General features: G+C 42.4%; 1 protein-coding gene across 2 annotated transcripts; it reads right to left on the bottom strand.

The window, feature by feature from the left end:
* Nucleotides 1–3,407: 3,407 nt before the first annotated feature.
* Nucleotides 3,408–27,234, bottom strand: LOC124118154 (protein brambleberry-like). 2 transcript variants are annotated; one of them, XM_046480258.2, is made up of 11 exons: nucleotides 26,957–27,234; nucleotides 25,260–25,388; nucleotides 22,985–23,170; nucleotides 21,967–22,189; nucleotides 20,870–20,986; nucleotides 20,150–20,329; nucleotides 16,376–16,582; nucleotides 12,038–12,208; nucleotides 10,151–10,269; nucleotides 4,537–4,661; nucleotides 3,408–4,243 (listed from the first exon to the last, which is right to left on the bottom strand). In XM_046480258.2, the coding sequence occupies exons 1-11, from the start codon at nucleotides 27,185–27,187 to the stop codon at nucleotides 4,129–4,131; spliced, it is 1,803 nt and encodes a 600-aa protein (XP_046336214.2). In that variant the 5' UTR covers nucleotides 27,188–27,234; the 3' UTR covers nucleotides 3,408–4,128. The 2 variants fall into 2 exon arrangements, with proteins under 2 accessions (XP_046336214.2, XP_048250366.1); XM_048394409.1 differs by lacking the exon at nucleotides 16,376–16,582.

Genomic DNA, 27,234 nt, shown 5'->3' with positions numbered 1-27,234 from the left:
TTGGTAATCTCATCAACGGGGAGTCGCAAAAAATTCCAGATGCAGTAAAGGCTGGTGATCAACACTCGCAATAATTCCATGGCGTCAAACTTTCCAGATTTACAGTATTCCTTCAAATTTCTAACATTTCTTACTCTTGATTTCTACATGATTTGGCTGGGATGAGTCCAAACTTACTACCCGGGTACCCACCCCCTATTACCCGACCCTACCCGGGTACCCACTGTAGGTCTCAAGGGAGATGTACAAAATGTCTGATTGGGAAACGTTTGACCATACTCCTGTCAAAATAAATTTAGATACATGTATAATGCGATCTGGTCATGCAAACACTGAAATTGACTGAAGTTATATAATTATGCAAACATATAAAGTCAGAAGGAATGTGTGTACAATCAGAAAGACATTTGTCACTTATAGTGTAACCATAGAGATCTAAATATTTTTTGCCATTAAACAATATAATCACGTGACTGACCATGGGTCCGGGTAGTCCTGTGGGTACCCAGGTCCTACTCAGTACCCACCTGACCCTGGTACCCTAGTTACCTGTCCCAGCCTGAGTACAAGAACAACATTTTTTCAACCTGATATGTTGACAGATAGACAGATAATCCTAAATTCAGTATGGAGAGTAATCATTAGTTTGGAATATTTGTCAAAACCATAACAATTCTGTCAATAATAATAATAATTATACTACACTACCACATGCACACGCTCAAAGTCCTGATTCACCAAACACTATTGACTCCAGTGAGTTTGACATGAACAGCTGCATTTGAAGTATGAGACAACATTGAACCACAGTGTGTCTTTGGGTAAAGATGATATACTACTCAAAAGAAGTTAAGGACCACCTGATTCTTTCGTATAATGGCATGACACATTAACTGTAGTAATATGAAAGAGGCGGGTGTCTCTAACTTTTTGAGTACTATATTTGTAACTTCATATTGGAATGAACACATATTGGTAAAAGTAGAACTCCCATAAGGAAGACAATTTATGGATGTCGACTTCTTTATAATGAGGAACACAATGTTTCGGAGTATATACTTATTCCTTCATCAGATGATTTTTTTCACCTGAAGAGTGAGTGAGTGTGGTTTTAAGCCAATTTTAGCAATATTTCAGCAATATCACAGCGGGAGACAACAGAAATTGGCTTCACACATTGTACCCATGTCAGGAGTCAAACCCAGGTCTTCAGCATGGCGAGCGAACGCCTTAACCACAAGGCTACCCGACCACCCCTTTCACCTAAAGGAGTGAGTGTATACTCCGAAACATGTTCCTCATATTAAAGAAGCTGGCATCCTTATATTCCCTTCCTTGTGTGTATCACTTCTGAATGCTATTCAAAGACTTGATATAACTCCCATGTCACATAAATTGCATACACACACTGAAAATTGTATCTTAGTACAAAGGCATTATAAACTAGAAGGGAAGCATTTAGGACCTGATCTTAGGCATACAATTCTGACTAGTAGCAGTCAGTTGAAATAAATGTTGCATATTGGACAGCAGCGGTAACCCGAATCTCCATCCCGGAAAACACATGGCGAGAAAAACACAATAGGACAGCTCATAGTTCTTTGTTGTGGCCATAAGTCAATATCAACACCGTTATTAGGAAGCAGCACAGTGAGTGAGTATGGTTTTACTCCGCTTTTAGCAATAGTCCACCAATATCACGGCAGGGGACACAAGAAATGGTCTTCACATATTGTACCCATGTTGGGAATCGAACCCGGGCCTTTGGCGTGACGAGGTAACACTTTAACCACTTGGCTACCTCACCGCCCCTTAGGAGCAGGACAGAGATACGGTTACCGCAGTTCCCTGTTTGAATCCATTTTAAAAAATCAATGCCTGTGAACCAACAGCTTTTCTCACAAACTTACAAGATTATTAGCTGCTCTTCAAAAAATAATGAAATACTGAAACAGTAGTTAGACACCAGGGTTTGAGATCGGTTCATTTTCTTGGACATTGACTGATTGTTGTCCATATTGTCGGAAGAGGTTAAATCAAATTTGTTACTGATATTGAAGAATGTCATATCAAAAGTTGAGGATATCACGAAACTGCCCTCATGTCATCATTCTTCAGCATAATCAGACATTATGAAGTCGTTGTTCGTGTATCAAGAAATATTTGAAAATGCACGTAATCTTTAAATATGATTTCTTCTAAACCCATGTTACAAATATGACACAGGACTATAGCTTTTACTCCCAGTTCTTTTACATTTTGCAAAACACAAAGAATAGTAGGTAGATATAAATCTCAATGCTGAGTGAACCAATTAACACATTTATATTCTGCCATGGCGAACTGCACCAAAAAACAAAACAATGCTGGGTTGGCGTTATCACCGCCATGTTGGCTAGTCACACTGTTTACTATGGTATTTGGGAGAAATTCAACACTGAAAAACAGACCCACACGCACAAGAAATCCTGTTAATGCCAATGAAAATCAAGGGGGGTAACTCAAGATCACGAGAACCACGGGAATGGAACCAGGGGTTAATGTAGGTTTTACCGAAATGCGAGCCATGGAGATATAGAGGATAGGGGGTTAAAGCATCTCACAAACATTGTCTCATTCACAAACGTGATACATATAGAATGATTGAGTCAAAAACCTCCGGCTCATTGCATAAAACACATAAAACCACATATGTCCCGAGTGATACTGCTTATAATGCTGTTTAAGTTAAATAATAAAAACTATTTAACATCTTTTGTTCATATTCTTGTCAATATTTATTTCAAGTTTTCAAAAAATAATAATGGGCACTTAACCTCAAAATCAACACTTTTTTCATCCTGGCTCTCGACAAAGAAAATCTGTAAGACAGGATATTAAATTGGTCCAGCTTACATGATCTGCTTAATACACTTGAAATATAACATAACATGATCTGATAATGAAACAGTAACAACGTAATCTCCATCATCACATGCTGAAATGCTGAAATGTTAAAAGGGGCGATGATCTCTGAGACTGAGAATAATGTAAATGTCAGGCATTGTTCAATACAGTTTAAATATCGTCAGATCATATGTTTTCGATCGTCGAACGGCCATGTTAATTCGAGAAAGTTGTCTTTTAAAAGTGAATGAGATGTTTTACAGGTGTTCATGTGATTAAGAGAGAAAACTAAGAATGTTTCTTAAGCGTTCGAAAACCCATAACAAGGGGATACAAAATTTCATTAATGACCATTTTTGAAAACATTTCATTTTCTTTTCATTAGCACCACATAAAGTTGTTTGTTGTTTGTTGTTTAACACAGCACTCAGCAATATTCCAGCTATATGACGGCAGTCTGTAAATAATCAAGTCTGGACCAGACAATCCAGTGATTGACATCATGAGCATCAATCCATGCAGTTGGGATACAATGACATGCATCAACCAAGTGAGCGAGTCTGACCACCCGATCCCGTCAGTCGCCTCTTAAGACAAGCATAGTCGCCTTTTACGGCAAGTATGGATTGCTGAAGACTTAGCACCACAAAAAGAAAAGAGTGTAATGGAAGCTGTATGTTCCAATTATTGGGGACATTTTCAAAGCAATGGGCATAATAAATCTCTCCCGAATTCTAGTTTCAGCTGTTGTGTGGATGACTCCAGTTTTCATTTCACTCTAAACCCAATTGATTCCATCTCTACTTGGGTTAAGTAATATAAAAAAATGTATTCTAAATAACAACTACTTTTTCAACTTCCACTTTATGTCACTTGGGTCAGGTAATATCAAAACACATATATCCAAAATAATAACTATTATTTTCAACTTCCACTTTACATCATCAAAGAAACATTTGTGCGTTACAAGATTCATAAACATTCCTATATTGTCATATAATAAGAACAATTCAACAATTAACATGATCCAAGTTTGGAATCTTACACTGAAATAAGACACATGATCTTAATTCCAGGTAAAGGAATTGAAAACATAAATAATTGAAAAACTCTTTATATTTTTTTAGGGATGACAGAGAGTCTTAAATGTAATGTACAAAAGTAAATAAAAATTTAAAAAATATGTTTTATGTATTTGTGGCAAACTGCTTCAAATTGACATAAAACAGGACATGAAAGAGGTCATGTTCTGAAGTGTCGATGGCAGTATTCTTGTCCAGTCATTGACTGCATGCGGCAGGGAGCACCTGTCCTGGTGATGGCCAGACAACGTGATGCTAGAGACGGAGTGGAAGCCCTGTAACAAACAAACTACATACAGAATACATGATATTTGTCCTAGTTTAGACTGATATCTGTTTGCTTTAGATTTTAAAATAACAGAACAGAACAGCCTTGTCTAACACATGGGAGATAACTATTTGTTCGTTGTTTAAAGCTGCACTCAGAAATATTCCAGCCACATGACGCCTACCCGTAAATAATCAAGTCTGGACCAGACAATCCAGTGATTGGCATCATGAGCATTGATCTACGCAATTGGGATACGAGGGCCCCTACCCCCCCCCCCCCCCCCCAATTAAAACCTACCGTGATGACTGGGGTGTGGCTGACATCGGGGTGCGAGATCCCGATGAGAACCTGGCTGGCGAGGACCTGTTTGGCGTGTCCCCTCCAAGGTGGTTCAGCAGCACCCGGCGGACCTGGTTCACCTCCTGTACACACAGACACACAACTGAGCACTTTGTAAGACAATACTGAGCATCTTGTACTTCACAATACTGAACATCTTGAATATCACAATACTGAACACCTAGTATGATACCATACTGAACCTCCTGTATCACACAATACTGAACATCTTGTATACACCATACTGAACATTCTGTAAAACACAATACTGAACATCTCTTAACACAATATTGAACATCTTGTATATCACCATACTGAACATTCTCTAGAACACGATACTGAACATCTTGTTTAACACAATATTGAACATGTCATATGACACAATACTGAACCTCCTGTATGACACAATACTGAACCTCCTGTATGACACAATACTGAACATCTTGTTTAACACAATATTGAACATGTCATATGACACAATACTGAACCTCCTGTATGACACAATACTGAACCTCCTGTATGACACAATACTGAACATCCTGTATGACACAATACTGAACATCTTGTTTAACACAATATTGAACATCTTGTTTAACACAATATTGAACATGTAATATGACACAATACTGAACCTCCTGTACGACACAATACTGAACCTCCTGTACGACACAATGCTGAACCTCCTGTTTGACACAATACTGAACATCTTGTTTAACACAATATTGAACATCTTGTTTAACACAATATTGAACATGTAATATGACACAATACTGAACCTCCTGTACGACACAATACTGAACCTCCTGTACGACACAATGCTGAACCTCCTGTTTGACACAATACTGAACATCTTGTTTTACACAATATTGAACATCTTGTTTTACACAATATTGACCATGTCGTATGACACAATACTGAACATCCTGTATGACACCATACTGAACCTCCTGTATGACACCATACTGAACCTCCTGTATGATACAATACTGAACATCTTGTATGACACCATACTGAACCTCCAGTATGACACAATACTGAACCTCCTGTATGACACAATACTGAACCTCCTGTATGACACCATACTGAACCTCCTGTATGACACCATACTGAACCTCCTGTATGACACCATACTGAACCTCCAGTATGACACAATACTGAACCTCCTGTATGACACCATACTGAACCTCCTGTATGACACAATACTGACCCTCTAGTATGACACAATACTGAACCTCCTGTATGACACCATACTGAACCTCCTGTACGGCACAATACTGAACATCTTGTGTAACACAACACTGGAATTTTGTAGAATTTTCCTATTCGGCATATTCTATAAGTAATACGTTACCACTGTTATACCGAGGCTGTAGTCTCCCACAACTGCTGCTATAGCAAAATCTACCACAGAGATGTCAATGACCTCATGCAGCACGTGCGTAGCCACCTAGCTGCCATGTGACACCCTTCACTCTTGTCTCTTGCGAGAGCAAGTGCTCGGGGGACGGACGGGCGGGCAGCAGCCCAGTGGTAACGTATTACTTATAGAATATTCCGAATAGGAAAATTCTACAAACTACATTAAGTAATACGTTACCACTGTTATACCGAGGCTGACTACCACAGTAGGCGGTGGGGAGCACCTACAACCCGAATCCTGACTGCTAGCGTTCCTTCTGACCAGCGGAAGTAAACACCAAGGCGGAAGCACTCGATGCGCATGCACTTAGCTAGGCGTTACCCTATAGGAATACCAAAGCACTGTCAAGCGCATACCATAAGGCTCAATCGTCATTGCCAAAACAATTGGTGACTCCAAACGGCCCCACTGGATAGGTATTTCATCGCCGCAGCGGATAAGAACACTGTATCCGCGTGAGCTAAATCTTAGATCAGGTTAAACAGTCGAAAGAGGGAAATTAATTTCATTCAGACCGTATATCCCCGAGCAAGCCTACTTAAAGTATGTAATAGGCGCGTGACCTAATTCCAGTATTCATAAGCATGTATCACAGGGTTGGAATACACGACAGACAATTAAATGCATAATTGTCAAAATACAAATAAGGACAAAACACACAAAAAGCCGCCTCACCTGTGGTGTGAGTGAGCTGGTTTGCAGGACCCCCCACTCCTGAACCCACGGCGTGGGAAAATTGGAGACGACCCACATTGACCACCGTGCAAGGACTGACGACTGCGGAGTTTGGAATTGCGCTGGACACACCCCCTAGATGACCGCTTGTGCCGCGATCAATGGCCCAAGACGGTGCACCCCCTCCACGTCTTCATCAGAAACCTTTCTGAGGTAATGATTGGCAAAAACCGAGTCAGAATGCCAGTAACAACCTCGTAATATTCTGTGAACAGAGATATTCGAGTGTAGGGCAAATGTTGCCGCTAGCGCCCTGATCTCGTGCGGGTTTGACCCCGCTACCGGTAACCCCCGAGACCAGTACGCCAGATTGATGACAGAACGAAGCCACAACGCAATCGAGTTGCGAGTTATGTCAACCGTGCGATTAGGGATACACAATATGAACAGACGGTCACGCCCTTGTCTACGTTCATTCGAAGCCTTAAGATAATACTTAAGGGCCCTAACCGGACACAGCGCTCTGTCCTCAGTATCAGCAGGATGTAAGATTTCTTTGAGTGATCTTACAGTGAATTCTCTCTCCGTTTACCCGATTCTCTGATTCTTGGCGACGAAGCCCATGAGCAGGCCCAGGCGGACCGCTCCTTTGTCACCCCTATTGAATCGTACCTTGGCGACATCGAGTGCATGAGTTTCGGATACACGTGCCGCCGTGGCAAAGGAGAGGAGAAATGCTGTTTTCCAAGTCACATGCCGGAACGAAGCACTATGCAAGGGTTCAAACGGAGCTTCCGTAAGTGATTGCAACACTAGGGAAAAATCCCAGGCCGGTGATCGATTGCCCTCGGGTCCGGGACTGGTGATACAAACAATGGGAGTTGATTGTTGAACCGCGTTGCGAACAGGTCGATCATCGGACGACCCAAACGTTCGCACAGCCACTGAAACACTACTGGGTTCAGCATCCACTCTGTGGGGCTCGGATCCTGAGGCCTCGATAGAGCGTCGGCCAGTACGTTCCGCACACCTGGGATGTGACGGGCGCATATCTGGCATGGGACACTGTCCACCAGAGCGTTAAACTCGAACGTGAGATCGAGTAGCGAGTGACTGCGGGTTCCCCCCAGTTTGTTCACATAGGACACTACTGTCGTGTTGTCGGTCGCCAGCATGAGCTGGGCGTCGATGAGACGATGCTTCCAGTGATTGACTGCGTTGATCACTGCCTTGAACCTGAGACAATTGATGTGAAGACCTAGTTCGTCCCCGAGCTCACCTCCCCCTCTAGATGGGCGCCCCAGCCCACTAGAGAGGCGTCTGTATACAGGTTCAACGTGGCCCGGTAGGGCCGCATAGAGACTCCTGATAAGACATTGTAAGGGACCGTCCACCACTCCAGATGCGGTCGGAGCCGATCCGGGAGGGCGACGGTCGCACTGTTCACCTCCGTTGCTAACAACTGGATTAAAAACCGTTGCAGCGGGCGGAGTTGGAGACGACCCCGTTCGGTGCAGTCCTGGGCTGATACAAGTAGCCCTAACAGCTGTTCCCAAAAGTGAACAGTCTGTTGCACCGCTAAGACTTTGGCAATCATCGCCTGAATCTTGTGCCACCGGTCTGGGGGGACAAAGAGGCGATGGGACACCGTGTTGAACCGACCTCCGATGAACTGCAAGTTCTGAGAAGGGGTTAACTCGATCTTGGGGAGATTGATAATCCACCCCAATTGCTCCAAGAGCCGACGTGCGAAAACGAGATGGCGTGACACGGTGTCCGTCATTCGATTTGCTACTAGCGAGTCGTCCAGGTACGCGAAGTAGTGGACACCCCTCCGGTGGAGGAAACCCACTATGGGGGTGGTTAGCCAGGGAGCGGATGAAAGACCGAATGGGAGTACAACCCACTCGTAGTGCCTGCCTTGAAAGACAAACCTGAGATACTTGAGATACTTGTGATGATCCGGGTGAATCGGAACATGCAGATAAGCATCCTTCAGGTCGATCGAAGCGAGCCAGTCGACCATGGATTCCCCGCTGTATCGGCAGGGGCTTGGGCATGTCCTCGAAGAGGTCATAAACCATGGCCACGCGGTCCTTAACCGATAGCGGAAGCAACGGTTCGGGGAGAGGACCGGTAACCACGGCAGCCGCCGCCGTACCGGTGGACCACGCGTCCGAACCCGCGGCCACCGAAGAGGCCGGGGACTGAACAGCCAGCGGCCTATCTTGCGATAAGGCCGCCAGCTTGGAGTCCACAAGTTTAGACAACAATGCGGCGACGGAATCCCCAGACAGCCCGAGGGCCGCAAAGGGATCCGCCGCAGCCGAGGAGGTGGTACCCGCACGGGGACCCCGACCGGACGAACCGGCCACCACAGGGGTGGAGACGGACTGGACGTAGTCGGTAACGCTCAAACTCCGCAGGCCCAAGACCTTCGCACAGGGTGCACCGGGTGTCCCCGCAAGGAACCCTGCACCGCGGGCAACGATCATGGGGATCCCGGGACGACAAGAATTTGCGGCACACTCCGCAACACCGAGGACATTTCCATGTGAGACATGTTTGTTTAATTCTATGAACAAAGAGCAAAACATGGTTACAACGCACGCACCACAATGATTCATAAACGAGCATTTTCACAAGAAAGTAAACGAACAATGTGAACATATAACATACACATATAACATAAAGAGAAATAAGTGATGTTAACCCCCAAAACATACAAGAACTGGGGCAACGTAAAACACAAAGTGCATACGCGAACCCCGCAAGTATAGAGAAAAAAGGGAGGGAAAAATTCTCCGTTTGGCGGGAAAATTATAACCAAGCGTAGCTACCGCAACACCCCATAAAAGCACAGTTTATTAGAGAATAAACTATAATAAATATCACCGAATATTTGAGGAACGCTTCAGCAGAGGATTACACGTCTTGCTACGCAAGCGAAGGAGACAAGAGTGAAGGGTGTCACATGGCAGCTAGGTGGCTACGCACGTGCTGCATGAGGTAATTGACATCTCTGTGGTAGATTTCGCTATAGCAGCAGTTGTGGGAGACAACAGCCTCGGTATAACAGTGGTAACGTATTACTTAATGTAATATGGAACAACAATATTGAACTGAATGTCTTGCATAACATGAGGTAAAATGGGGTTGAAGGTTACTGCACTTGTATAGCGATGTGCACATTTGTGTGTAGCAGCTTGTACTAGTCCGGGCTTGTGCTAGCTCAGTGAGACACTATGACGCAGTTTAACATGGATATCCCACTTTGACACTGAGCTTACCAGTCTTTGTTTCATTCCCATAATGTTGAATGCCAGGCAGGGTAACAACAAGTACCTCCTCTTACCATCGTTTGGTATAACCTGGCTAGGGGATCAAACTACCAACCTTCCACTCTCCGGGCAGACAGTCTATCCACTAGGCTACAGAGGTGGTCTACATCTTGTATAACGCCCTGCACGTACGTACCTCGTTTGTACTGTCTGGCTGTTGCACATTGGTCCTGTGGGTATCTGCGGGGGTCCGGGCTTCGGGGATGGCATCCCCAGCACATGTTGGTGAGGTGCTCTGGTTCAGACTATCAGTCACTGCAACAATACACTGGACACTTTAAAAAAAGGTTGGAGTGAGTGAGTGAGTGAGTGAGTGAGTGAGTGAGTGAGTTTATAAGTAGCCGTTCTGTGGCAATGACTTGGGTTCGCGTGATCACATGTTGTAATGTAGGGATTGACAGATTGTAGTTTATGATGTTAGCGTAGCATCTGAAATGACTTTGCTAAAAAACACTGTTTCTGTTCTGAAATACACAAAAATAATTTTGCAATAAAACACTGTTTCCGATCTTTAATATATGTTGTTTGGTAATACGAGTGAGTGAGTGAGTGAGTGAGTGAGTGAGTGAGTGAGTGAGTGAGTGAGTGAGTGAGTGAGCATGGTTTAACACCGCTTTCAGCAATATTCCAGCAATATCATGGCAAGGGACACCAGAAATAGGTTTCACACATTCTATCCATGACGGGATTCGAACCTGGGTCTTTGGCATGAAGAGCTAATGCTTTATCCACAAGGCTACCCGACCGCCCCTCAAAAGGTTGGAAGTAGCACGTGACAGGAATAGGTGGTGAGGTGAAATGGGGTTTAATGTCGCATCCAAGATTATTGCACTTATATAGCAATGCCCATGTACTTGTTTGTGTGTGGCTACTTGAATTAATTCAGACTAATACCGGTTTTATAGTGCTAGCACACTGAGAAACAATCACACAGTTTAACATGAATACCCACTCAGACACAGTATACTGACTCCGAGCCGGCCAGTCCTTGTTTTTGACCCTTAATACTGAGAACCACGAAGTGTAACAAGGAGTACCATCTTTTAGCGTCTTTTGGTATGGCGTGGCCGGGGATCGAACCCCGGACCTTCCAGTCTCAAGTTGGACGCTCTACCACTGGACAACAGACGCGGTCTGTGACCTGAATAAGTTACAATAGAATTTCCTTTCTGCACATGACATGGAGTGTGTGGGTGAGTGTGTGAGTGTGTGAGTGTGTGAGTGAGTGAATATGATTTTACATGACATCAGTGTTTCAAGGGACCAACCATTCTAGGGGTTGGAAGGATTTTGTATGGAGACTGGATAGTTTTTTAGCTACAGCTGCAAAGCCCGATATGTTTTAAATTGAAACCATTAGCCTAAAAACATTTTGAGGTCTCTGTTGAACCAACATAGGTCATATGCATCATTCATAACAGGAAGTTATGAGATGTACATATTCCACAGGTATTATACATGAGCATAGTGATACCGCGGTAATATAAAGTTGCACATTTTTGGGCCCACATTGATGTATAATAAATGATATGTCAACAAAACAAATAACAGTATACATGGTATATGTATGGCAGATTTAATAGGTCAGTTGATCAATGTGATCGATTATTAATTCTACCATGAATTCGGAAAATACAATTACAGGTTACAAAATGCAAAGTTGCGATTACTACAATATTCAAAGGATGTGTGGCAATACATTTCTTGCAGAAAACAAAAGAAATCTACAAAGAGTATGCATGTTAAGTTAGGTGGACAACAGAGAGCTGGGAATTTTGCGCTTTTCTTTATACGACTGTGACATCATATCCATAAATTCAGATCAACAACCCACTCAAAACCCTTGACTTAACTCATGCCGCTTCACTCACTATATTTGCCAACACCAAAATCTCCTAAACACTATGCTACTCTGCCTTATACTAATTATAGATGGGATTTTTCTTGCATCAAACAAAACTCATTGATTGAGCAAAGAAAATTTGACTTGGACAGTGAAATCTGGCATGCACGCAATACTCACTCGTATTGTACAGCCTGCCTAACGTGGTGGTCAACTGCCTCAGCTCCTCTGATGACAATGGCGCCGATTGATGAGATGAGGATGGGGAGAATGTGATTGCTGCTGCTGCCGCTGACCCTGGTGCCCTGTTGTACTGCAGGTTCCCGCGGATCCAGCTGAGTGCCCAGTAAGCTGTGAGTGAGCGAGTGAGTGAGAGTGAGTGGACAAATGAGTGAGTGAGTGGACAAATTAATAGAGTGGGTGGGTGAGTGAGTGAGTGGACGAGTGAGTGGGTGGGTGAGTGAGTGAGTGAGTTGGCTTTTATGCTGATTTAGCAATATTCCAGCAATATCAATATCAATTCCTGAATCTTGTCAATCACATTAGTGTAAAAAGGGACAGAAAATTGAATGATATAAATGATTTCATTGGATTTATCAAAAAATACAAGATCGGTTTTTTTGGCCTGGATAGGTATGAGGCTGTGTAGAGGCCTATTCCAAAGAATTTTGTATGGATCATTTTCCATGACGCCCTCTACATATTCTGGGTCGTACCATGGATGGACCTCTGTGTCAAAAAAAACCCACAAGCATGGATAAGACGGTAGTAAAACGATTGAGCCACTCGATCATGTCGCTTAAAATATCATTTATGCTAAACTGGGCAGCCATTCACAATGTGTTGGACAGTCTCATTATTCCATACAATTATTGCTGAGAAATTCAAATATATATATGCTATATTCAAAGGTCATCGCCATCTGCTCCATAATATTTTATTTGGAAGTTTTACAACAAATTGCATATAGATATACTTATCCTATCTCACACTATGCATTTTATCCAACTGTTAGACGATTGGGCGCAGATTCCAAAGTGTGTAAGCGACTACAATCGGTAAATTACAGTATGTTGTTCTACAATATTTTGTTTCTGAAACTTCGACAAAAATCTTGAACAACCTCCTGACATTTTCACACCAAGATTGAAAAAAAGAGAAATGCATAGTGTGAGAGGATAAATTTCAAAATTCCATATATACTCAACAACAAAAGTTTCTGTAACACCAATATTTTAGTGTATTGTTCAAACAAGTAAGGTTTGGTTTTCAATATTGTAGTACTTGTATGGAATCAAGTCACAAAAACGCAACTGCTACACATAAGCACATTCCATGCAAAAGTTAACTATTATGCAAGCCCCTTGCGTTTCACTACCCAAGAATGGGTATAAAAACATGTGCGTTAACGGGATTCCATATGCATTGTTTAGCATTGTGCTGACAACAACCACTCAGAAAAACAAAAAAATACGCAATTATTCAACATTACAAAATGCCACACCTGTCCGAAATATGAGCGTCTGCGATCCATTGGTATGTTTGAAGCAGGATCGAGCCCACGTGATGTTGCAAGACAATTTAACGTCCACAGAAACACCATTTGGTGTTTATGTCAACGATGGCAACAGATGAATGCAGTCAGTGACCATCCTCGGAGTGGCAGGCCAAACGTAACCAATAATCAACAAGACAACTGGCTTCGAACAACACACCTACGAAATCGATTCCAGCCACCAACAGTGATTGCATGAAGCCTCCCTGGAGTTTGACGAATATCTTCACAAACCGTACATCTTCACCTCAGATGTGCAGGGACTGTTGCCAGAAGACCCGCCAGACGTCCCATTTTGACAGGAAACCACCGTCTAGCACGTCTACAGTGGTGCAGGCAGCGTCTACGCCGGAAAGCCATGCAGTGGGGACAAGTTCTATTCACTGACGAGTCTCGTTTTCACCTCAGCCACAGAGATGGACGGATTTGATTGTTCTGACGTCGAGGTGAACGTTACGTCAATCATTGTGTCATGGAAGAAGATCGGTTCGGGGGCGGCAGCGTTATGGTATGGGGTAGGATTACAGCAAGACAGAGGACCCGTTTGATAGTGGTAGAGGGAAATCTCAATGGACAGCGCTGCCGTGACGAGACCATTGACCCTGTCGTTCCACCTTTTTCGCATCGTCATGGCCCAGGCATTACCTTTCAACATGACAACGCCCGGTCTCATATTGCTCGACTTGTTCAGGATTCTCTTCAACAAAACACAGTGAATGTTATCCCCTGGCCGGCTTGCTCCTCTGATCTCTAACCAATCGAGCACATGTGGGATGAGATGGATCGGCGCCTTCAACGTCAACCCCGTGTTCCACAGACACTCCAGGAACTTCGAAACATGCTCTAGCAGATATGGACAGATATCCCCCAGATCTTTGTGCGACGCCTGGTCCATTCCATGAGACAAAGATGTGTTGCTTGCATCGCAACCAGAGATGGACACACACGCTATTGATTTGTGAATTGACATTTTGGCATGTTCATGTTTTTTTATGAAATCACGCATTTTCTGAAGTCAGTATAGCAAATTAAACCTTTTATCTGTTGCAAACCAAAATTGTTTCAGATTTGGTAAAAAACATAACTTTGCATTAAATCATATCAGAGCTCCAGATAAGCTGCGTATCTGCGTGAAATACGCATCAGAAATGCAGAAATACGCAGTAAAATATAATCCAAGCGTATCAAATACGCAACAAACATTACAGATACGCTACAAAAATAATACTTGTGCGTATCATCAAAATATTGTGAAGTACCCCTGTGTATTCGATTAGCAAATCAGCAACTTATTTTGAAATTATAAACGGGCATTCCGTCAACCTTGCCAAACTACACGATGACAGTTAGATCATAATCATTTGCCATCACACTTTCGTGTGGAAGTATTGCGGTATTTTTGAGTCCTATAAAGCTCTCGAACCCACACGACACCAGTTTGCAGGGACTAGATGAATAGTGTTTAACTTAAATACCCACATGTGTAAAAACTAGTGGGTAACAGAAATTTGAATACGCAGATAGAATTACTGATACCCAATGATTTTAAAATGCATGGGTAAAATACCCACAACACCAAAAGCTTATCTGGAGCTCTGTCATATTCAATGTCACAGGAAGGTTCGTTGTTCAGTATATTTCCCTGAGAACTTTCCTGTCTGGATTAACAGAGTTTCAATGCATTCTTATTGTGATCACAAAAATTGTTGGGATTCCATGTAGGGATAGATGACCCAGCATTCAATGCTTGTCGAAGACGGTACTAAATAGGTTGTGTGGTCAGGTTTGGTAAATGGCATGGTATTGCATCCCAATTAAATGAAATGATGCTTATGACTGACGAGTTTGGTCCAGACTCGATTATTTACAGACAAGAAGAGGCAAGGATCAACAGCATCCACAAGAGGATCTGTAAACCAATACTGAGACAGCACGTGCTCAAGCGTGAGTGAGTGAGTGAGTGAGTGAGTGAGTGAGTTTAACGCTGCTGTTAACAGTATTCAAGTTACGTCACAGCGTGTCAGCATAATGTGGGAGGAAAGCCAGAAGTGATGCAGGTCTTAGACGTTTACCACTTTGGTGAAACCCATGAGCACAGGTATGGTGCTGACAAACCTAGAAACATAATCGGGGGGAACCAGGATTTGAACCCACAATCATAGGTTTCTGTTGTGCCCAAGGGACGCAACTCTGCACAGCAAATCGTGGCGCCTTAGACAACTGTGCCACCCATGCCCCCTGCTCAAGGCAGAGGTGAGCAGGTAAGGGTTTGGGACATGCTGAAACGGACGCACCTAGCGGTGACTTCAGTGTTGAAGACCTACGTCTCTAAAGATGAGTTGCTTCATGCTCCAACCTCAGACTGCATTATTTACAGACCGCTGTCATATTGCTCTGTGTGGCGTTAAACAATAAACACACAAATGTATTACAGAGCTCCAGATAAGCTTTTGGTGTTGTGGGTATTTTACCCATGCATTTCAAAATCATTGGCTATCAGTAATTCTATCTGGGTATTCAAATTTCTGTTACCCACTAGTTTTTACACATGTGGGTATTTAAGTTAAACACTATTCATCTAGTCCCTGCAAACTGGTGTCGTGTGGGTTCGAGAGCTTTATAGGACTCAAAAATACCGCAATACTTCCACACGAAAGTGTGATGGCAAATGATCATGATGTAACTGTCATCGTTGAGTTTGGCAAGGTTGACGGATTGCCCGTTTATAATTTCAAAATAAGTTGCTGATTTGCTAATCGAATACGCAGACTTACTTCACAATATTTTGATGATACGCACAAGTTTTATTTTTGTAGCGTATCTGTAATGTTCGTTGCGTATTTGATACGCTTGGATTATATTTTACTGTGTATTTCTGCATTTCTGATGCAGATACAGTTTATCTGGAGCTCTGTGTTATCAAAATGCCAATAAAATAAAGTACAAAAGAAATGTGTAGATACCCATAGATGTTGAGAAGATGAATGCTGTCATGCCGGCGAAGTCTAGGCTGGTGCTGTAGCTGATCTCTGCGGCAGCGTTGGAGACAATGACGATCAGGAGGAGGAAGCGAGAGAAGAGAGGAAGATGGAGGAATGCAGCGGCTACCACCATCAGCAGGAAGTAAGCGATGTGCAGGACGCAGCTGGTCAACAACTGCAGCTTGTCATCTAACCAACACAAAACATCGAATAATGAAGGAAATGTGTCTAGGCAAAATGAGTGAATGAATGTTGTTTAATGACAGTCAGAAATATCCCAAAGATATCACAACAATCTGTAAACAACAGGCCCATAGAGCCTAAATCGCCCACCTGGATATTTACGCAATCATGACAAAATATACATTTGCATTGTACATGTATATAATACTGCAAATATTTCGTAATTTTGACTCTGTCAGCATATAAAAGGAGTGAATGGCAAATCTAACAGCATGAACTTGTACTCCTCTAGATACAAATGTAGCATAAAGATCTGAACCGTTTCCGTGTTATGATCCAGGATGTAAGTTTCCAGAGGCAAGGCTGGACCCCAGGGCGAATCCTATTGGCATAAATGTATTATTTTCTTCATAACAAACAAATGTATACATTGTATCTGTTTATTATAGGGTGGGGATAATATCGTTTTGCATGGTATGGTCAAGGTTCTAACTCCTTTTGGAGTGCCGGACAGATGAACAGTAGGGCCAGTCCTGGTAGCATAGATGTATTGTCTAATGAAGATGAGCATGGGTATATAGGATGGGGATTTTGATGATCTTTTATTTTTAAGAAATTATGACCCAAAGTCCCTTTTGAGCCGGACCCCTGGGGTGGCAACAGACTCCAAGGCAGATATTGGTAACATGAATGTATTTGTGTTATGATGTCAAGTATATGTACATATAGATTCCAAGTTGGATTCAATTTCTCCCATTGGGCCCCGCTCCATCTATACAATGACGAGTATCACTCCAGAATTACCCTTTTTAGCCCGGCCCCTCAGTCCCCATCATTGGAGAATGCTTCCAACCAAATATGGTTGATATCTATCTCTTAGTTCCAGAAAAGAAGTCGTTGAAAGCAGTAACGTCAAATGACCCCTATTTCGCCCCGGCCCTCAGCCTCTTGAGGGTGACCAGTATCCATTTGTACAATTTTGAATCCTCACCACCGGAGAATGCTTCCAACCATATATGGTTGATATCTATCCTTAGTTCCAGAATGGAAGTCGTTTAAAGCAATACAGCTAAATTACCGTTATTTGGCCATGCCCCTCAGGCCCTAGGGAGGTCAGCCACACCATTTGTACAATTTTGAATCCTCACCACCGGAGAATGCTTCTAACCAAATATGGTTGATATCTATCTTTTAGTTCAAGAGAAGAAGTCGTTCAAAGAAATACAGCCAAATTACCCATATTTGGCCCCAGCCCTCAGTCCCCAGAGGGGTCAGTGCTACCATTTGTACTATTTTTAATCCCCACCACCTAGGGATGCTTCCAGTCAAATTTTGTTAATTTCCAATTGGTGGTTCAGTCGTTTGAAAAAATTGTTGATGTACGGATGCCATGGTATGGCATAAGGTCACCTAATAAGCATATAATCAAACGTGGAACAATGAACAAGGAAGAGGCTGAGTAATATCTCACTGATTCTGGTATATACTTGAAATAATGCCTCTACTTGAATGGAAATACTAAATGTCAAAATTCTGTCCTTGTATAAATGTTTTCACATAGTGTTTGTTTGTTGCTTAATGCCACACTCAGCTATATTCCTGCTATATTCCAGCTATATGGCAGCGGTCTGTAAATAATCAAGTCTGGACCAGACAAACAAGTGAGTGTCATCATGAGCATAGACAAACGCAATTGAGATACGATGACATGTATCAACTAAGTCAGCGAGCCTGACCACCCAATCCCGTTAGTCGCCTCTAAAGACAATTAAAGTGGCCTTTTACGGCAAGCATGGGTTGCTGAAGACCTATTCTACCCTGGATCTTCAAAGGTCTAAGATACTCATGACTGATAAAACTGATGCTAACTTGTCAGAGTGGAAAACATGGTCTAAGTGCGAAGATCAGTCAGTGGAATAAGGCCCAGAGATCTGAGCATATACAGCCTAGCAGTATTTCAGAGACCATGGTCATATCAGGCGTATCAGCTTGATGTGGGAGGAAAGCATGAATGGAAGCAGATGCTAGAAACTTATCACTTTGGTACAAATACAGATATGGTGTCGACAAACCTGGAAACATTTTCAAGAAGAATCAGGATTTGAACGCGTGATCATAGGTCTTTGGCACTCCAAAGGGACTCAAGTATCACAGCAAATCCAAGTCCAGGAGTGAGTGAGTGAGTGAGTTGGGTTTAAGGCCGCTTTTAACAGTATTCCAGTTATATCGCGGCGTGTCAGCTTAATGTGGGAGGAAAGCCCTAAGTGATGCAGGTCTCAGACGTTTACCACTTCGGTGAAACCCACAAGCAAGGGTATGGTGCTGACAAACCTAGAAACATAATCAGGGCGAACTGGGATTCGAACCCACAATCATAGGTTTCTGGCGTGACCAAAGGACGCAACTCTGCACAGTGAATCGCGGCGCCCTAAACGACTGGGCCACCCATGCCACCCCCAAGTCCAGGACAAGTGTAAACATTATTTTACTGGTCCTCAAGAGTTTCTAGCTGGTCTTGCATGAACAAGACAAAAATGTTCACTATGTTTACATGTTCTGTCAGTTTTATTCAGTTCCAATTTGAGGCAAAATTGAAGCATTGAGAAATGGTTCACAATTACAGCCATCAAATGCTGCCAGAAATGAGGGCTACTATCTATGCACTTTCACTTGTCCTCAGCACAATTAAGCAGTAATTTAGAGCTACAGATAAGCTGCGTATTTACGTAAATTACCCCAAAAAATATTCAAAACCCAATTACTTTCAATTAACTTGCGTACAGAAACGCATGCATTAAATGACAAACTCAAATGTATAATAACAGCATGCATAAATACCCAATGAAGCTTTTTTAGCATGCGTACAATGGAGCTAATTTCCGAAACACAATTCAAGGTAAATTAATTTCTGAGTCATAGTCATAGCCTATAGTTAGAACCCTTATATACATCTAAAACATTATTATTATTATTTTGAAATTTCAATAAGTTTACTCATTTTGGGAAAAAACCAATAGAGTGATGAATAGATGAGTGAAAAAATATTGGTTACCCAATGAAAAATGTAAGAACCCAAGTAAAATAGAAACCTTCGAGTAAAAACTCAATTGCTCAAAAAGTTATCTGGAGCTCTGGTAGTCTGAGGCTAGTAGGGCTGGGACGAGTCCAAATTTACTACTACCCACGCCGCTATTACCAGACCCTACCCGGGTACCCGCTGTAGGTCTCAAGAGATGTGCAAATGTCCGACTGGGAATAGTTTGACCGTAGCCCGGGCAAAATGTATTTGGAGAACGTATAACACGATCTGGTCATTCATACACTGAAGTTGACCGAAGTTTTATCTTTCTGCAAACAAATGACGTCAGAAGGCATGCAAACATTAGACACTTAAAGTGTAACCATAGATTTCTAGATAATTTTTGTCATTAAACAATACATCACATGATTAACCACGGGTCCGGGTAGTCCTGTGGGTACCCGGGTCCTACTCAGTACCCACCCGACCCGAGTTACCCGTCCCGGTCCTACAGGCTAGCATGAACTTTTTAAAAGGTATGGACAACAACTGACCTGCTCCCCCCAGCAGCTGGGAGATCCAGCCTATCTTCCTCTCCATGTTCTCCTGCATCTCGGCCACGGACTTCAAAAGGCAAGTCACCGTCTTGTTGATCTTCTGCAGGTTGGAGAACATCTCCTGGTAGTGGGTAGTCATGTTGCTGTGGCTCAACAGCAGGTGCTTGGTGCTGGAGTCTGTAACCATGGCAACACGACAGATTACAGACAAGGCAGAACAGAAGGTGCTTGGGTCTGTAACCATGGCAACAGAACAGATTACGGACAAGACTGAGCAGAAGGTGTTGTGTGCTAGGTGACTGTAACCATGGCAACAGGAGTGATTACAGACAAAACTGGACAGTAGGTGCTTAGGTATGTAACCATGGCAACATGACTGATTAGCGATGAGACTAGAAAGTGCTTAGTGCTTGACTCAGTTACTGTGACAACATAACAGATTACAGACAAGACACGACAAAAGGTTTTTGGTGCTGGAGTCTTTAACCATGGCAACAAGGAAATATTTTGTCACAGGCTTGTTGTTACATTGTTTCTGGAAGACAGATGTCTCATGTCAGAGACGTCAATAGAGTTTATTTGTGAATGCTCATGACAAACCCTTGTAGAGAACATGTGATTGTAGATGATATTATTTTTATTGATGGTATAGAAATTCATCTTGGGGAATTAGGCGATAAATCAACTGAAAACATTTTGTGTAGAATGTGACAATACCAAGTTTATCAAAGGCATCCTTGGCTCTGTTGCGGATGTTCTTGAGATCCTCCAGGATGGTCTGATGGTTTTGTCTCTGGGCAGACTCCTGGTCCTGTAGCTGCTCACGGGTCAGATCTGTCACATAGATCATCATCATCATCATCATCATCATGAAATAGATGCTACAAACTACACTAGGAAGGGCTGGTGGTTCTGTCTTGGTGTGAAACTTTCCACCAGACACAAAAATCCCACAAATCACAGTACCATTGTATAGAGTTGAGCACAACAGGTTTTGAAGCAACACTAACAAGGAGTTTGATCTGCCATAAAGTTTTAGCCTATGATGGAGATGCTGTTCATTTCAAGAGCAAAAGTATGCAAGACTAGATCTACTTCTAGAACCCTGAAAAGATGATTTTTGTCTGATTGAAAGTTTGAAAACCTGTTAATATCCCCATCCTCAAATTTAAAGAATCACTACTTTGTATCCAACATCGAACATTTAAACTGCTCAAAAGAGTGAAACATGAGAAGATGCAGCCTCTTTATGGTTATGTTCTTACTGTAGTATTAACTGTAGTATAGACCAATTTGTAATTAATCAGTATGAGTGCCTTTGTCAATCTGGGGATGCTTATTTTGGAGAGTACAGAAACCATTAACAGATCAAATACAAAATTAGCATTTCTGACTAAATGCAATGTTTTAAACTTACCTGACGCTACACAGTGCTTTAGCTTCCCTACCTTATACAAACAGACAGTACTGGAACGAAGAGACAGTTTAGCAGACTACAGCCCGTGCCTAGGCATCCACGAGTTATCCCCCTTGGCCCCTACTCCTCATATTCTTCACTGGATGACATCGGACGTAAAGTACACAGTGGTGCTAACGTTAAGGCAGAGGAGGAGGATGGAGTCCGGGTGGGCTTATAGGTGTAGCGTCAGGTAAGTATAAAAACACCGCATTTAATCAGAAATGCTCATGTTTTACCTTATTCAAGGCTACCAACAGACTTAAAGGCAAATCATCCACTTTCAAGTCCTTTTCAACATAATCAAGGGAGAAAAAACTTTCAAGGACTTACGAAGCCAATAGAAATGAAATCCTACCAAGTTCCTGTTTAATCTTCTGGGTCATGCCTGCTAGCTCCTTGTTCCCGGTCGCTATGAGGGACTTCTCCTTCGTCAGCTCCTGGATGTTGTCCTTGATGTGTGTGAACACGCCCTCCTGGGCTGACCGCAGGCTCTCATGGGTGATGAGTAGTTCCTGCTGACTCTCAAACAGCTTCCGTATCGTCTCGGTGGTCATCAGGTGAAGCTGTTCCTGCCCATCCTGAACATACCACCAGTGTCGATTAAATGATAGGGATGTGTATGGGCAAAACATTTTTATTGCTATATTTTGCAATTCAGGTTTGTTTGTTGTTTAACGCACTCAGCAATATTCCGGCTATGTGACGGCAGTCTGTAAATAATCGATTCTGAACCACACATTCCAGTGATTGACATCATGAACATCGATCCATGCAATTGGGATCGATGACATGCACCAATCAAGGCAGCAAGCCTGACCACCCGATTCCGTTAGTCGCCTCTAACGACAAGCAGTCGCCTTTTACAGCAAGCATGGGTTGCTGAAGGCCTATTCTACCCCGGATCTTCACGGGTCTGTAATGAAGGTATCTTCATACGTATTGCGATATACTGGGATAGTCATGGATGCAGGGGAGATAACATTGAGAGAGAAAAAACACTTCCGAGTTTAGCCAACAGGAGTTAATGCATGTCATCGTATCCCAATTGCGTATATCAATCAGGGGCTTGTCTGGTTCAGATTGCATTATTTACATCCAGCCGTCACATAGTTGGAATAGTGCTGTGTGCGGCATTAAACAACAAACAAACAATCGCAGTCAAGATAACTGGGCCCCGCTCCTCAAAGCGATCTTAGCGCTACAATGATCGTAAGCCTATGTTAAAGTATGGGACTTACGATCACCCTAGTCCTGAGATCGCTTAAAGGAACGGGCCCTGATCCATAAGTCACCCCTTACACCCAGCAGAGATTGCTGGGGACTAATGGTGAACCGGAACCCCCTTGGGGTAAATAATTTGTTAACATGCTCACCTTGAGTTCTTTCATGACCACGGTCTGACCATGAGCGCTGGTCATCAGGTTGTTGACCGTCTTCTCCGTGAGGCGGTGAAACTGGGCCTGCTGAGCCTCATAGCACATGGCCCGGGCTCGGTTACTCACGATCTGGTACGTGTTCCACGTCGTAGTGTCCATTGGCTTTGTACACTCCGCCAGAGTCTGGAAAGAGATTGCCATACAACTTCATAAAATTACCTGAGTTTCACTGCCTATGAAATCTCTGAGGCATGAGCATGACTCTCAGTGAATCATTGACCGAACATAGAAATTCATGTTTCATTAGGTGAGGTATGAAACTGAACAACAGACTTCATAATATACAGCTATAATTGACCAGTCAGTATCAGTTGGATAATTAAAGATTTTAGAATTTGAAAAACTGGACAAATTATGACATTTGTATATCTTGCTTCACATATTGTAAGCATTAACCCTCCAATATTCCAGCATTATAAAGTCAGTCTGTAAACAACAGCCTTGACAAGACACACCAGTGCCACAGTGGGGTGAGGTGAAATCGGATTCAACATCTTGTTCATGATCATAGGGGGGCACGGGTGGCCCAGTCGTCTAGGGCGCCGCGATTCGCTGTGCAGAGTAGCGTCCCTTGGGCACGCCAGAAACCAATGGTTGTGGGTTCGAATCCCGGTTCACCCTGATTATGTTTCTAGGTTTGTCAGCACCATACCCGTGCTCGTGGGTTTCACCGAAGTGGTAAACGTCTGAGACCTGCATCACTTTGGGCTTTGCTCCCACATTAAGCTGACACGCCGTGATGTAACTGGAATACTGTTAAAAGCGGCATTAAACCCAACTCACTCACTCACTCATGATCATAGCACTGATATAGTGATATGCAGGCACGTATGAGTGTCCCCTTGTACCATATGTACCAGCTGGTTTTATAGGGATCAATTTGAAACACTGGTTAAACAATATCCCAGAAAGGCCAAAGTGTCCTTGTCATAATCCTACAGCTAATCGTTACCATCTTCATCAATCTTGATCCTGGGGGTGACGGGTGACGGATCTACCACTGACTGTACTACAGCAGGGTATCCACAGCGACATCAGTTTAAAATTCCCTGACAGATTTCACTGATCAATCTTAATTCCAAAACAAAATACATTAAGTGATTAACAACCTCCCTCCTCCTGTTCCACTGAATTTACTCAACATAAACATGATAAACCAAGAACAGCATACACATTAACATGGAAATGACTGGTTGTCAATGATGAATAGCAAGATTACTTTATACATGTTATAAGTGATAGGCGAGTTCTTAAATTCAAAGATCTACATGATAAAAACTTAACAATGGAACACTTAAAAACATGGTCAATAGTTTTCTTTCATTAGAACTTTACTGACAATGTGAACAGTCTGAAGAGAACTGCAAAAAGATCACTTCCTACATTTGGCTGTTCTCTTTGACAAAGACAAACACACGATCCACAAAATCCATGTTTCCCTTACTAGGTGTTAGTCTAGATTGTCACTAGTCTCGGACAGACTTGTGTACTGACTTCGAATCAACCAGTCCTTGTTTTATTCCTGTTAATGCCGGGTGGGTGGCATCAGCATGATCAGGAACCATCTTTTAACATGTTTCATGGTTTATTGGTATAACACAGCCGGGAATCAAACCAGAAATCTTCAGTTTATCCAGACAGACACTCGATCCACTAACACATGTTGAACATGGTCATTTGCTGCTATTGCTAGGCCTTGCTTCTTGTAACTTTGACATGAATGTAGCATCTCTGCAGATGAAAAACACCAGGAACAGCCTTTTAAGCAGATGTATTTTCTACTCGTTGGTTTGAAATACTCAACATACTGGACCTAAGGGAGTAAACATACTGAATGCCCAAAGAAAACTTTCAATCCCCAATGTGTACATAATAACACAGAAGAGGTCTTCAGCAACCCATGCTTGCCGTAAATGGTGACTATGCTTGTCGTAAAAGGCGACTAACAGGATCGGGTGGTCAGGCTCGCTGACCTGGTTGATGCATGTCATCGTTCCCAATTGCGTGGATTGATGCTCATGATATTAATCACTGGATTGTTTGGTCCAGACTCGATTATTTACAGACCGCCGTCATAAAGCTGGAATATTGCTGAGTGCGGCATTAAAAAAACAACCAACCAACCAACCAACCAACCAACCAACCAACCAGCATAATAACACGTCAGTACACAGTGGCTTGAAACATTATCTTGAACTACTACAAATCTCACCATGGAGTTGGAGCAGGGGAAGACGGGTCTCTGCTCGGCCTCGGACTGACAATTGAGGAGCTGCACGGCTAGTTTACCCAGCTCCTCTTCTGACAGATCACCACATTTCTTCCTCAAGTTGAAAACAACCTGCGAATGAATTAATATTATTTGAAACAACATGCAAATGGTATAGCATACCAGAAGAAAGTTGACTAGACTCAGGTTTGGAAATTTGGCTTAAGTCATAGACGTATATAATTGTGTGTGGTCTACACACAACCAAGGACAAGCTTATGCTGATTGTGGAACATTTCTACACTAATCTACTATCAATGGGTATACCAATCACACACACGTTATGATAGCATGATGGAAAAAATGTGGAACAAATTACAAGAAACAGTAATGTGTATCACAAATTTAACAGGTTGGTTAAAGTTAAACTGTGACAATGTGATCGATATAAATTAACTGCCACAATAATTTGTAGTACACCATGCTAAATGGTAGCATGGTATGTTATATTTTCACTGTAGTAAATTTGTAATGGATCATTTAATGGCTCAAGCCTACTAACCGATTAAATGCCATGCGCAAAATGAATCTTGTTTTCTCTTCAACTTTTATGACACATCAATTAGGATTGACCAATGCTGATTTTTCATTTGCGAGATCAGTAAACAAAGTACCTGTCATTAGGGACTCATGGGCGGGTAACTCTATATTATTGTGGTATCACAATGTAGTGGTGTGATACTTGTGGTATATGTGCTTTACATCACTTCCTGTTTTGGATTATGCATAATCAGTATAATGATCAGTATGCATATGACCTATAGGCACTCACTCATATAGGTTGGCTCAAGGGACATCGTCCAAACAAATGGGTTCTTTTCTAACCAATTTCGAAAAGAGGTAGGGGTAATTCCACTTCAAAAACATTCCAGAAACTATCATAAAAAGTTAACGTGTATGGTTACGAGTAGCCGTGACATACCGCAATGAGTCCTGTACTCGGTCATGCGATGAAATATCTCACTCAGATTTGGCTGTTGCATTAGTAAGAAGTCGACAGGGGATGTGGATTACGAGATTTACTGATAATATAGAAACCACCATAATATAGAGTCAGACAATCATTCGGTCGAACTTGGCATAAGAACATTGTTCCTAAACAGTGCTTGAGTTTGCTTATGTTATCAACCACTGGTTTGTCTGGCCAAGACTGAAAATATTACCATTAACTCTGTTTTTTATTTTCAGTAATAAACTGTTGAAACTTGATTATATTTTGTTGCGAATCACCTCTCTACACCCAACGAAATGAGGTCATAAAGCACAGACGGAGGGACCCTACACACGTTCTTTAGTATTTTCGACATCAATATCTCCTTGATCATGTTGATAAAAGAATTATAACGCAAATTCATGAAAATATTAGGTGTCTAAAGCCTATCCTGTTACATTACCATCAACTCTGATCTAGTTCACACAATGCCGACTGTTGTGCTAGAAATCTGACCACAAGTGATAATAGCATATTATTTCCTCATCTAAATGGTAGCTAAGAATAAGATCGATATGTTACTGTTCACAATGCTTCGATGTTCCTTTAGAAATTAGATTAATAATTTACAGATATATAGAAATTCCTCAAACAAGTGTAAAATCCTGCTAACTGTAATAACGAAATAAAGTGACGGTATTGTACTCACTATCTGGTTACATGCATCAAGTGTGGATAAATCCTTTAAAGTTTTGGCAAATTCAAGAAAATGTTCGTCTGTCGAGATAACTTCAAACCTCGCGCCTGAACCTTGCTTCACGTCACCATTTTCTTTCTTCTGTGAATCGGATCCAAACAACCATTCCAGAACTGACTGGGATGGGTAAATTGTAAAATATAGCGTTAATATGAAATAAATTAGATTAAAAGGTCGCCACATATTCACATTCTGTACGAACAGGCGACGAATATAAAACCGGAAGTAGA

This window comes from Haliotis rufescens, unplaced genomic scaffold (genome assembly GCF_023055435.1).
Source record: "Haliotis rufescens isolate VD_foot unplaced genomic scaffold, xgHalRufe1.0.p SCAF_13, whole genome shotgun sequence".
NCBI classification, from domain to species: Eukaryota; Metazoa; Mollusca; class Gastropoda; order Lepetellida; family Haliotidae; genus Haliotis; species Haliotis rufescens.
The sequence above is the reverse complement of the archived record's forward strand: the minus strand, read 5'-3'. Positions and strand labels throughout refer to the sequence as shown.

Coding starts and splice junctions, on each gene's coding strand:
- LOC124118154 (XM_046480258.2), bottom strand. CDS start 27,187: ATGTGGCGACCTTTTAATCTAATTTATTTCATATTAACGCTATATTTT. Junction 23,171..25,259: donor TCCCCTGCTCCAACTCCATG/GTGAGATTTGTA, acceptor ATCTCTTTCCAG/ACTCTGGCGGAGTGTACAAA. Junction 10,270..12,037: donor AGGCAGGCTGTACAATACGA/GTGAGTATTGCG, acceptor GTATTGTTGCAG/TGACTGATAGTCTGAACCAG.